The 13595-nt window shown below is 46.5% G+C and overlaps 1 protein-coding gene across 1 annotated transcript in view; it reads right to left on the reverse strand.

Moving 5' to 3' along the window:
* Positions 1-2413: 2413 nt before the first annotated feature.
* Positions 2414-13595, reverse strand: part of LOC148140941 (class I histocompatibility antigen, F10 alpha chain-like) — a 187250-nt gene continuing 176068 nt past the window's right edge. Inside the window, exons 4-6 of the mRNA XM_087979051.1 lie at positions 6208-6486; positions 3161-3193; positions 2414-2445 (exon numbers count right to left, since the gene is read on the reverse strand). Of these exons, the coding sequence (XP_087835177.1) occupies positions 2414-2445; positions 3161-3193; positions 6208-6486 (344 nt within the window). The remainder of the gene's footprint in view (positions 2446-3160; positions 3194-6207; positions 6487-13595) is intronic.

Consider the following 13595-nt stretch of genomic DNA (forward strand, 5'->3'; position numbering starts at 1 on the left):
GTCTTCAACTGTTTCTTGATATCACATGAAGTGAATTGAATTGGCTGAAGACTGGTATCTGTAATGCTGGGGACCACTGGAGGAGGCTGAGATGACACTTCTGACTGAAGATTGCTGTGAAACCTTCAGGCCTATCTTTCACACTGGTGTAATGGGCTGTTTCATCAGTGAGAGTGGGAATATTTGTGGAGCCTCCAGTGAGTTGGCTGGATGTGGCAGGACTGCAGAGCTGAGATCAGGTCTGTTGGTTGTGGGATCGCTTAGCTCTGTCTGTCACTTGCAGCTTATGTTGTGTGACATGCAAGTCATCCTGTTTGGTGGCTTCACCAGGTTGACACCTCATCTTCAGGTATGTCTGGTACTGCTCCTGGCATGCCCTCCTGCACTCCCCATTGAACCAGGGGTCTTGGTGTTAATGGTTCAGTGGGGGCTATGCCAGGCCATGAGGTTACAGATTGTGCTGGAGTATGGTTCTGCTGCTGTTGGTGGCCCACAGTGCCTCATGGATACCCAGGCTTGAGCTGCTAGATCTGATTCAAGTCTGTTCCATTTAGCACAGTGAGAGTGCCACACAATACGATGGAGGCTATTCCCAATGTGACAGTGGGACTTTGCCTCCACAAGGACAGTGCGATGGTCACTCTCACTGAGACTGTCATGGACATTTGTACCTGCAGCTGGCAGATTGGAAAGATGGAATCAAGTATGTTTTTCCCTCTTGTTGGTTCCCTCACCACCTGCTGCAGACCCAGTCTAGTAGCTATGTCCTTTTGTACAAGTCTGATGTTGGTCATCAAACCCACCACACACACACACACACTCACATCCTCAGGGAATATCGATGGAATGGAAGCGATGTCCAGAATCTCCATCAGGTTCTGACACAATCTCCATTCCCTCACACTTGCGTGTTCCCACTTTCTGGGAATGGACTTTCCCTGATTGTTTTGACGAGTATGGAGATATCATCTGGGATTTGGATTTTACAATAGAGGCAGATGGATATGGTTTTAACTCCCCAGTTCACACTGATTAGATTAGATTACATTACTTACAGTGCGGAAACAGGACTTCAGCCCAACAAGTCCACACCGACCCGCCACCCATCCAGACGCATTCCCATACATTTACCCCTCCACCTAACACTACGGGCAATTTAGTATGGCCCATTTACCTAACCTGCTCATTTTTGGACTGTGGGTGGAAACCCATGCAGACACAGGGAGAATGTGCAAACTCAGCACAGACAGTCGCCTGAGGCAGGAATTGAACCCGGGTCTCTGGCGCTGTGAGGCAGCAGTGTTAACCAGTGTGCCACCGTGCAACCCAAATTGAACTCTGCAACTGCCACAAGCTGCTGCTGTGTAAATGAATATAATCATTCTCGTGAAATCATTAATAAAAATATCACAATCAATAAGTCTATATATAACTTTTAATGATTACAAATGACACATATTGGTGATTGTAGTTAAACAATGGTGATAAGTAGTGATAGATTTTAGTATTCAACAATAACTCAGATTTATAATATTTATATATTTATCTAAGAATCAGAATATGTAAAACTGATATTTATGTACAGAAATTTGCATAACATTTGAAATTTCTTAACGTCAGATGCAAAATCAATTTCTTTCAATATAAAAACTGTCTCCGAGTTCCCTCAGGACGTTGCTTCATTTCAGATGAGAAAGTGTGAGGGAGGAACCATCTGTGAAGATCCCTCTGACGGTGGCACTGCTCACATTTCTGAGACGGGATGGAAACACGACTTGAGAAGGTCTCACTTGAAGAACCAGGATCCAAACCTGGGGATCTAGGATCCACTGCTCAATCTGTGGAAACACATTCCCAGAAAAATTGATCTCAGTCCTGAAGGAATTGAGTGTGAACAATGAGCTGTATTTCTGTGTGTCTGCTGTGACATGGAAGGAAAGACAATGGTGTCCATGTTCACACTGGAACAGGAGCAGTCGTTATTCTGCAATGAGGCTCCGGGAATATCCTGTACTGGGGCCCAGGAAACCCACAAGGTCAGGAATGGACAGACAGGAGGCAATCACTTCAGGTTGGGAAGGGGAGGGGAATTAGTCTGACAGGGTTTACCAGTGACTGGGAGGGTGGGACAGGGTCAGCAGGGGAGGGGAATTAGTCTGACAGGGTTTAACTGTGACTGAGAGGGTGGGACAGGGTCAGGGGGGGTGGGAGGGGAAATGGTTTGACATGGTTTAACAGTGACTGTGAGGGTGGGACAGGGTCAGGAGGGGAGGGGAATTAGTCTGATAGGGTTTAACAGTGTATGGGAGGGTGGGACAGGGTCAGGAGGGATGTGAAAATGTTCCAAATAAATCGAGAGAATCTAAATCTAATAAATTTCAGTCAGAGAAAAGTTGACATGTCACTTACCGAATCATGAAGAAGCTGCACCAGAGATATCAGAAGCTGAGAAAATAAAAACAGAATGTGACAGAATATCAAATATAAAATGAGACAGTGTGAGATATTCTCCATCACTCACTGGACCCAGGATTTAATCACCCTCAGCACTAACTAACCAGACTCTCCGATCACCCCCCAGTGGGAATTAAGTGTGAGTGAGTGGAGGGAGGGGCAGTGGGGGAAGGGAATGGAGGGTGACAATTCGAAGGAGAGACACTGGGGACATGGAGTAGAGAAACAGGACGATAAGAGAGTGTTGGCTGAGAAACAGCATTGTGAGGAGACGGACCCATCACCCTGAGCAACACCTGGCAAATATAACTCTACACTCTCATAGGGGCAGCACGGATGGCTCAGTGGTTAGCACTGTTGCCTCACAGCACCAGGGACCCGGGTACAATTCCCACCTCGGGTTACTGTGCGGAGTTTGCACACTCTCCCTGTGTCTGTGTGGGTTTCCTCTGGGTGCTCCAGTTTCTGCCCACAATCCAAAGGTGTGCAGGTCAGGTGAATTGGCCATGCTACATTGCCCATAGTGTTAGGTGTGTTCGTCAGGGGTAATATAGGGTTGCGGAATGGGTCTGGTTGGGTTACCCTTTGGAGGGTCTGTGTGGACTTGTTGGCCTGAAGGGCCTGTTTCCACACTGTAGGGAACCTACTCTTCACCTCCCATTACCTTATCCATCATTCCCAACACTCTGTCCCCTCAGTCACTTACTGGGAGCTGTTGTGTAGGTCCCATTTGGTGAATCTGCAGAAACAAAATAAATGTCCATTAGGATGGGGAATAATCCATTCTCAGAGAGTGAGAACACAACAAGTGAGGGAATGGAGATTGATGTGGGGGTGTTGGTATTGGACTCGTGTGAACACAGTCAGAAATCACACACGGCCCCAAGTTACAGTCCAACAGGTTTGTTTGAAATCACAAGCTTTCTGAGCATAGCCCCTTCCTCAGGTGAAGTGAGAGAGAAGCACACAGACACCGAATTTATCAGCAGGGAGATCAATGGGCAGAGAGATCAAAAGATCATCCAAATGGGGTAAGTGGAGTCTCTGCAGGTGATCACAAATGTCAGATGGTGGGAGGAAAGTGTCAACAGCTGGATAACAAGAGAAGGGATGATCCAGAATCCCATTAAATGGGGCAGAGAGATCATTCCAAAACATTAAAAATACGGTGGTACTGGAGACAAACCAAATGCCTGGAATAACATGATCGGTATCAGAGTCACACGCCGAGGGTCAAACCAAAGTAATAAGTCATCCAAAACTGCACAAACTCATTAAGGGAGAGAGATCTTCAAAATTTATCAAGGTGATGGTGCCCAAACAAGGCAGGAAGGAAGGTTTTACAGGGATTGTGTCAGAAATCCTCATCCCCATTCTCCCGTCCATCCTTACACTTAATGGAGATGCAGAAAATCCCTTCCATTCCATTAATATTCAGTCAGTGAGGATCTGATTGGGTGCAGTGGGTCTAATGATAAATATAAGACCTGGTCTGGGCTGATCACGTAAAGGAAGATCAGACAGGGAACGAGCCGTGTTTATACGTGTGGATCTGTGTGTGGGAATTCAATCAGTTCCATTCCCCACAGTGCCCTGTACTCCCAGCACTCACCCAGTCCCCTCAGTTCCACATTCCCCTCTCTCTGATTCTTACCTCTCCGTGACCATTTCCAGATGATTATTCCGCCTATCCCGACAATAACAGCCAATAGAATGACCATTGATGCAATGAGACTTCCAAGTTGGGAATGCAGCCAATTGCTTTTCAGATTTTCTGAAACACATTGGAAATATATCAGGATTCTCTCTGTTCCTGGATTTATTTCTAGCTCTGTGTTGATTGGGAACAATTATAACTGCTCCGAGCTGTTGGGAATTGTTGGGATTGGTTGAAATGCTGGTTTGACCCTCTCCTGATTTCACTCTCCAGTGAAGTCACCAAGGATCCCATTGATAGGGGTATAAACATCGTGTTGTGCCTGTCCTGGGGGTTACCTCCCCAGACAGTTCAGTTCCCATTCTCCCCAATATCTCTGTGTCCTGTCCTTACTAGTGCTGGTGGGGTAGATCGGCCTTGGGTGAGGTGAAGGAGTGAGTGAATGGTTGGAGGGGTGTCGTTCGGTGTCCCAGAAAGGCACTTCCTCAGTGGTTGGGCAAGGGGCAGTTTGGGAACTCACTGGTGAGTGTTGGGGATGTTGAGTACCAATGGAATGGGGTTTGGGTGCCACAGTGGGCTGGTGAGGGGGCCTTGTTAGGGATCCAGTTGTGGAGTTCTGTGTTGTGTCCCAGTTGTCTGTCCAGGGTGATGCACTGCGAGTCTGACAGACGTCTGGAGGCAGTGAGCTGGTGTTGGTGCTGGGGAGAGGTCAAGTAATGGTTGCAGAGTATCAGGTCATAGGTTTGAGGGGATGGAGTCAAAGAGTTAAAGAGTCACACAACAAGTGTGCGTGTTCTGTCCAACTTTCCCACGCTGACCAGATATCCTCGTCAGTGTGTGAATGGAGGGATCAGCAGTACGTTTGGAGATGGTCGGTTTTCTAGTTCTCTGGTGTTAGGGACCACACCAGGCCCCCTCAAAATATCTGAAGAAGGGAGTCGAGATCTGAACCGTTTCTTCTTTTAAAACTGGATGGGAAGTGCAGTGTTCCAGATGCAATGCAAGTGTTCAAACAACTCAATGTTAAGCAAAACACAATTTATTTAAACGCTGTAATTAAAATACAAACAAAAGAAAAAGGAATTTTGAATAACTTAACGATTGAAAAATGTAACTGAACATAGTACCTATTACTAATTAACTGTTGCAATATTGTAACATCCTATAAACACCTTGGCAAAAAGGTAAATTCAGACACAGATTCTTACATGCAGTTCTCCAATCCTGGAGAAACAATATCAAGAAGAAAATGCAGACAGTAGTAGCCAGGTGACATTCACTGAACCTGCCAACTCTTTTGAGACCCCAAAGGCTTCTGACGTAACTGATAAAAACCAAACTGAGAAATCTGGATCTGTGAGAGCTGGCCACGCCCATTCAGACTGCTTCTATTGTTCCAGTTTAAAAAAAAACTTCAAGACCTCACAACTTGTTTACCTCAGTCATGATCAGCAGCGAGTTTGGTGCCTCTGCCTTACAACCTCTCTTCAAAACAAAAACTAGGACACCAACAACCTTTTAAAGTGACAGCATCATCACACTAGGAGTTAAAGAAGCTTCCAATCCCTAACCTCAGAACCTGAGATCTTTCCAGAGGGTTCCGGGTACGGTTTGAAACTTCCCAGACAAATCCCATTCAGTGAGTCAGGAATTCTGAGGGGTCCAGACCCTCCTCTCTCAAGGTGTGTCCAGTCTCTGACTGTCTGGCTGCTGGACAATCTGGGCCCATGTCTGGTGCTGAAGCCTGGAATACAAGCAAATCTTCTTGTAATTCTGGTGAGATTATTCCGGAGTGAAATCGATGAGTACTTCACCAATAACAGGGCTGTGGGAATCTGGAATCCCCAAAAGGTGCTGGAAGTTTGGGATTCGGAGACCCTTTCAAACTTAGAATTGAAATCTTTAACGCAACTGAGACCAACATGACATATCAACACAGAGAACAAGATGGGTAGTTGCAAACAAGGAAGTGAAAAAGTGTCCTCTAAATAGTTTCATCTGTCACATGTATATATATATACACACACACACACAGACACAGACACAGGCACACAGACACAGGCACAGACACACACACACACTCTCCAGTCCCTTACCCCACTGATAGAGCTTGCTCTCTGCCAGGCTGCTGTGTTCAATGTGACAGGAGTATTGCTCCTCATCCCCAGCATTGATCTCAATCTCTTTCTGGATCTGATGGGTCCCATCGTGGTTCGGTCGAACCCCCGAGGATTGGGTCTCAGACATGACCTCTCCATTCCTTAGCCAGGTCACCTCGATGTCTGCAGGATCAAACCCAGTGACCAGGCAGGAGAGAGTGAGCGGCTTTTCCTGACGACTGGGCTCCCTCCTGGAGATGAACACTTCAGGCTGAACTGTGATGGGAAAGGGTGAAACCACAAACAATAGACAGACACTGAATGGAATGGGAGAACGGTTTCATAGATCAGTGAGGTTAGATCCGAACATGGAACAAAACTGAAATACATACCTTTCCTTGTGAAATATTCCTTTCCAACTTCCAGATATCTGTTTAAATGTTCAACAGATGTTTTTTGCAGATATGATTCCCAATAGTAGTTCCAGGATTGATCCGAATTCCATTTCTCTTTATTGATCACTGCAAAGTGATTTGCGGCAACCCATCTCATTCTGTCTGGCTCTAAACTAATGTGGTCCTTTCCATCAAATCCAAATCTCATCGATCTCTTCACAGAGCCATCTTCACTGACCTCAACAGAATGTATCCATTGGAGAGGGTGAATTCCTGTCAGTGACCAGACAGGGATCAATCATCAATAAATAATAGATAATCACACACTGTCTGATCAGAGGGAAAGGGGATCAAATATCAGATGGAAATAGGGGATGAGGGTCACAGTCTGATCAGAGGGGAAAGGGTTCCAATCTCAAGTTAAAGTTGCAGAATTAGTTGACAGTCCTCATTTCACTTTACATTCCAAGGTCAGTGCTGGGGGATAGACTGAGTGGAGTGACCCAGGGGTCAGTGCTGGGAGATGGACTGAGTGGACAGACCCAGGGGTCAGTGCTGGGAGATGGACTGAGTGGACAGACCCAGGGGTCAGTGCTGGGAGATGGACTGAGTGGAGTGACCTGGGGGATAATGTGGACAATTGACGGTGAGATTTTACCTGAAGTCTGGTTTGTCCTTTTCATGATCGATTTCAGATTCCCCTTTGCCAGCCCGGTGTGTGTGATCGCCTGATCTGTAGCATCATCCCAGAATTTCACACTGAGTGAATCAGCCAGGAACTGCTGCCTAGGAACACAGCGACGGGTATCACTGTCAAAGTAACCTGTTTGTATTCCGTTGACCATCGCAACAACAGTGATTTTAGGGAAATCTTGTTCTCCTGAGACAATTGTATATTTTATTGTTCGTGAGTTAGTCTCTGTAATATAAACAGTTCGAGGAGCTGGTTATCAAACTGCAGAACAAGCACTGGAAGGAAAACTGGGAGGGAGAGGAACTAGCAAACAAAACAGAATGTGGCTGGTGGGGGCGAGGAAGAGAGACTTGGGGGATTAAGAGAGCCAGACTGGGGAGGGACAGAGACAGGGAAGGGACGGAGACAGACGAGGGGGAGGAACAGACCCCACCACCAGGGATATATTTCCCTCCCCACCCCTCTCCGCCTTCCGCAAAGACCGTTCCCTCCGTGACTACCTGGTCAGGTCCACGCCCCCCTACGACCCACCCTCCCATCCTGGCACTTTCCCCTGCCACCGCAGGAACTGTAAAACCTGCGCCCACACCTCCTCCCTCACCTCCATCCAAGGCCCCAAAGGAGCTTTCCACATCCATCAAAGTTTTACCTGCACATCCACTAATATCATCTATTGTATCCGTTGCTCCCGATGCGGTCTCCTCTACATTGGGGAGACTGGACGCCTCCTAGCAGAGCGCTTTAGGGAACATCTCCGAGACACCCGCACCAATCAACCACATCGCCCAGTGGCTCAACATTTCAACTCCCCCTCCCTCTCTGCCGAGGATATGGAGGTGCTGGGCCTCCTCCACCGCCGCTCCCTCACCACCAGACGCCTGGAGGAAGAACGCCTCATCTTCCGCCTCGGAACACTTCAACCCCAGGGCATCAATGTGGATTTTAACAGTTTCCTCATTTCCCCTTCCCCCACCTCATCCTAGCTTCTAACCTCCAGAAACTCGATCCCCTGACCTGTCCGGACTTGTCCGACCTGCCCAGCTCCTTTTCCACCTATCCACTCCACCCTCTCCTCCCTGACCTATCACCTTCATCTCCTTCCCCACTGACCTATTGTACTCTATGCCACTCTCTCCCACCCCCACCCTCCTCTAGCTTATCTCTCCACGCTTCAGGCTCTCTGCCCTTATTCCTCATGAAGGGCTTTTGCCCGAAACGTCGATTTTGCCTGTCCTCGGATGCTGCCTGAATTGCTGTGCTCTTCCAGCACCACTGATCCAGAAGAGGGATGGAGACAGACGAGGGACGGAGACTAGCATTGGAAAATAAATACTGGGGATGGGGGAGAGAGAGACACACTGCGGAGGAACTGGGAAATGAGGAAGAGAGACTGTACAGCATGGAGGAGGGACACTGAGGAGTGAGGAGAGAATGTGGAGGGTTTGGAAATGAGATAAGGAAGGTCAGAGGTGAAGAGAGAACATTGGGATGAGGACAAAAGAGACTGGGACCTGGAAGAATAGAATGGGAGGGGTTACAGATCGAGAAGGGCGAGAGGCAGGCGTAGAAGGCAAAGATATTGCAGGGGAGGGAAAGGGATTGGGAGGAGCAAAGGGACTGATGAGGGGATAAAGACTGTGAAGGAGGGGGAGAGAGAGATTACACAGGACAGAAAGAAACTGGGATGGGGAGCGGGGGGAGGGGTTGAGACCAGGGAGGGAAATGAGACTCTGGGGAAGGTTGGATAATAGATTGGGGAGGGGATGGGAAAGAGGCTGAGGTTAGGTGGAGAGAGAGAAAAAGAAAGAAGGAAAGAAGAAGGGAAGAAGAAGGGAAGAAGAAGGGAAGAAGAAGGAAAGAAGAGAGAGACACTGGGGAGGGGAAAGAGAGAGAGAGAGAGAGAGAGAACAGCGGGAAGGAAGAGAGAGAGATTGTTGGGAGAAAGCAAGAGACGAGGAAGTTTGCTCAATGATTTGGTTGATGTTTCCTAGTTCTGCCATTGGATGTTAAAAATGTCCAATTTCGCTTCATTTATCCCTGTCATTTAAACAGGAGCTGTGCCACATCATTTCATTCGGTATTCGAACTGGGGTTTGCTTCATTAATTGGGAGGCACTGGTGTTGGACTGGGGTGGACAAAGTTAAAAATCACACAACACCAGGTTCCAGTCCAATCGGTTTATTTGGAAGCACTAATTTTCGGAGAGCTGCTACTTCATCAGGTGATTGTGGAGAATAAGATTGTAGGACACAGAATTTACAGCAAAAGTTTACAGTGTGATATAACTGAAACCATATATTGAAAAAGACCTGGATTGTTTGTTATGTCTCACACACAGACAGACACACACAGACACTCCGACACACACATAACATACACACACGCACACCCACATGCACACATATACATATAAGTTTGTGGGTGAATTTGTACTTGCAGAATTACATTGTACTTTGCTCAAAAACTGCATGAATCCATGTAAGAGTTTGTAAATCCGTTTTTAGATTTGAATCATTCTGACCATTGTGGCACAGACATTCTCACACAGGGAGTTTACACCTTCAATACTTTATCTGGGCCGACATGACACCACTTGTTAAAATGCACTTGAGGATGTAACTTCTAAAAAAAATTAAAACAGTATTATCCCCTCAAGACTGATGACTAAACTTTGTGATCTCAGACTGAGCCCCACTCTCTGAAACTGACCTGTTTCCTGACCCACAGGCTATAATCAGTGAAGATTGGGGACAATATTTCATCCTCACTAACACTTAATTCTGGAGCCGCCCAGGGGTGTGTACTCTGTCCCCTACTGTACTTGTTGTATACCCATGACTGCGTCACCAAATACCAGACTAATGCCATTTACAAGTTCGCTGATGACACCACCACAGTCGGTCAAATCTCAGATGGCGACGATACAGACTACAGATGAAAGACCTGGAAAAATGGTGCACTGAGAATAACCAAGCTCTCAATGCCAGCAAAACCAAGGAACTCATTATTGACTTTGGGTGGGATGTTACTCATGCCCCCCCTACACATTAACAGCACAGAGCTGGAACGAGTGGAGAGTGTCAAGCTCCTGGGAATGGTCATCCACAACAAGCTTTCTTGGACTCTTCACATGGATGCATTGGTTACAATGGCCCAACAATGTCTCTTCTTCCTCAGGCAGCTGAGGAAATTTGGCATGACGCTCTGCCAACGTTTATAGGTGCGCCACTGAGAGCATTATATCTGGATGTATCACTACCTGGTATGGCAACTGTACCATTCAAAATCGGAGACGGTTACAGAGAGTGGTGAAGTCGGCCCGGACAATCATAAAGGCCAATCTCCCATCTATAGAATCCATCTACCAGGCCCGCTGTCAAGGAAAGTCCGCCAGCATTCTCAAAGATCCATCCCACCCTGGCAATGTTTTTCTACAACCCCTACCATCGGGGAGAAGGTACAGAAGCCTGAACACATGCACCAGCTGGTTTTGAAACCATTTCGACCCTAAGTTGTTAGAATACTGAATGGATTCACAAACTCTTAACATTCGCCTGTACCTGCGTTTTTGCTTTTGCTGCTGTTTACCTATTATTTACTTACCTGTGCTACTTAACTCTGTGATCTGCCTGTATTGTTCACAAGACAAAGCTTTTCGCTGTGCCTCAGTACATTTGGCAATAAATTCAATACAATTTTGCGGTCAGCCCTGAGCTGTTCAGTTCCCTGACAACCAATCACCTTGCTGTTGGCGGGCAGAGGAGCTCTGTCATTACAACTGGCCATGAGGCCACAAACCAATCAGCTTCACTTTAAACCACCCCTCAGCCCCAGTTTACTGGTGTACTGATCCGTATGTTATCATTCAGGTTTCCCTCATCGAATATGAGTTCCCTGATTGTGGCTGTTAACTTCATCCTATCAGGAAGCCCCAGCTGACAGATATAAACAGGAGGGTCAGGGGTTCTGTCCACTCGAGGAGCTGGCTCCGTGCTAGCTGAGTCACTGTCATGTGCTATGTACCTGTAAATAAAGGGTGACTCCAGTTTGGGGGGAGAAAGTGGAGTCCACACTCGTGTTCTGGAATTAAACATAGGAAATCAATACATAAGAAACAAACAAATGACAGGCAAATGTAGACATTGGACCATTTCAAACTGATGCTGGAAGCCTAGTGATGGGAGATAAGGAAATAGCAGGAGAACGTAACAAGTACTTTGCGTCAGTCTTCACAGTGGAAGATATGAGTAATATCCCAACAATTAAAGGGAGTCAGGGGACTGAGTGGAGTATGGTTGCCATCACAAAAGAGAAAGTGCTAGAAAAGCTAAAAGGTCTTAAAATTGATAAATCTCTTGGCTCCGATGGGCTACATCCTAGAGTTCAGTTTTGGTCCCCACACCTCAGGAAGGACATAATGGCACTGGAGTGTGTCCAGTGGAGATTCAGATGGATAATCCCTGGAATGGTAGGTCTAACATATGAGGAACGGCTGAGGATCCTGGGATTGTATTCATTGGACTTTAGAAGATTAAGGGGAAACTTAGAAACTTAGAGGATAATACATGGCTTGGAAAGGGTGGATGCTAGGAAATTGTTTCTGTTAGGCGAGGAGACTAGGACCCGTGGACACAGCCTTAGAATTAGAGGGGGTAAATTCAGAACAGAAATGCAGAGACATTTCTTCAGCTAGACAGTGGTAGGCCTGTGGAATTCATTGCTGCAGAGTGTAGTGGAGGCCAGGATGCTAAATGTCTTCAAGTCAGAGATTGATAAATTCTTGATGTCACAAGGAATTAAGGGCTACGGGGAGAGTGCTGGTAAGTGGAGTTGAAATGCCCATCAGCCATGATTGAATGGCGGAATGGACTCGATGGGCCGAATGGCCTTACTTCCACTCCTATGTCTTATGGTCTTATGGAAATGAGAGAGGCATGGGAACAGATTTGGCTCGAGTAGATTGGGCGGGAAGGCTCAAAGGTAAGAGAGTGGATGAGCAGTGGCAGTTGTTTAAGGTGCTAGTAAAATTCCTCACAACTAAACTATATCCCAGTGAGTAAGAAAGGTGGTAAAGCGTTGTGGTGGGGCGGGGTGGGGGGAAGGTGGGGTGGAGGGCAGGGGGTAGAAGGTCAAAAACTTCAATAGCTAAAAAAGGAAGTCAAGGACAATATAAAGTCAACAATGAAGGTCTACCATATTGCAAAGGCCAGTGGCAGGCTGGAAGCTTGGGAAACTATCAAACATAAGCAAAGGGATACTAAAAAATTAATAACAGGAGCTAAGATAAATGAAGAAAGAAAATTGGCACAAAATATCAAAAAGGATAGCAAAAGCTTCTATAAGTATACAAAAGGGAAGAGAGCCGCTGATGTGAATGTTGGTCCCTTGGAAGGTGAAACTGGAGAGTTAATTGTGGGGACAACTGAAATGGCAGAGATGCCAAATCAATGCTTTGCCCCAGTTTTCACAGTGAAGGACCATTCTTATTGGTTCGAGTCAGAGGCAATAGAAAGGGGAGAACGTAAAACAATCAGCATTGATCAGGAAAAGGTACTCGGCAAACTATTAGGATTGAGGGCAGACAAGTCTCCTGAGCCAGATGGCCGAGAGCCGAGGGCCGAGGGTATTAAAGGAAGTGACGGTGGAGATCATGGATCCATTCATTACAATATTCCAAAATTCCCTCGACATGGGAAAAGCTCCCATGGATTAGAAAAATACTAATCTTATTCAAAAATTATAGACCAGTTAGTTTAATATCTGTTGATGGAATCAATTATCAAGGAAGCAATATCAGGACAGGTGGCAAGTCAGAATGCGGTCCATCAGAGTCAGCATGGGTTTATGAAGGGCAAATCATGTTTGACTAATTTGCTGGGTGGCTTTGAAGATGTGAGAAGCAAAGTGGATACTGGGGATCCTTTAGATGTAATGTATCTGGACTTTTGGCAGGTATTTGATAAGGTGCCGCACAAAAGGATAATTCATAAAGTTGGATCATATGGGATTATGGGTAATTTATTATCTTGGGCAGATGACTGGCTGATGGACAGAAGACAGAGAGTCGGGATAAATAGGGTTTTGTTGCCAGATGGCAAAAGGTTACGAGTGGGGTGCCACAGGGTTTGGTCCTTGGGCCCCAGTTTTTGACAATATACATTCACGACTTGGATATAGGGAAGGTTGCCAAAAATAGGTGGGATGGTAAATTGCAATAAGGAAACAGGAACCTTACAACAGATAGGGTAGGGGAGTCAGCCAAAATGTGGCAGATGGAGTTTAACCTGGATACGTG

This window comes from Chiloscyllium plagiosum, unplaced genomic scaffold (genome assembly GCF_037043375.1).
Source record: "Chiloscyllium plagiosum isolate Xiang-an unplaced genomic scaffold, Cpla_swu_hap1 HiC_scaffold_35, whole genome shotgun sequence".
Classification (NCBI taxonomy): Eukaryota; Metazoa; Chordata; class Chondrichthyes; order Orectolobiformes; family Hemiscylliidae; genus Chiloscyllium; species Chiloscyllium plagiosum.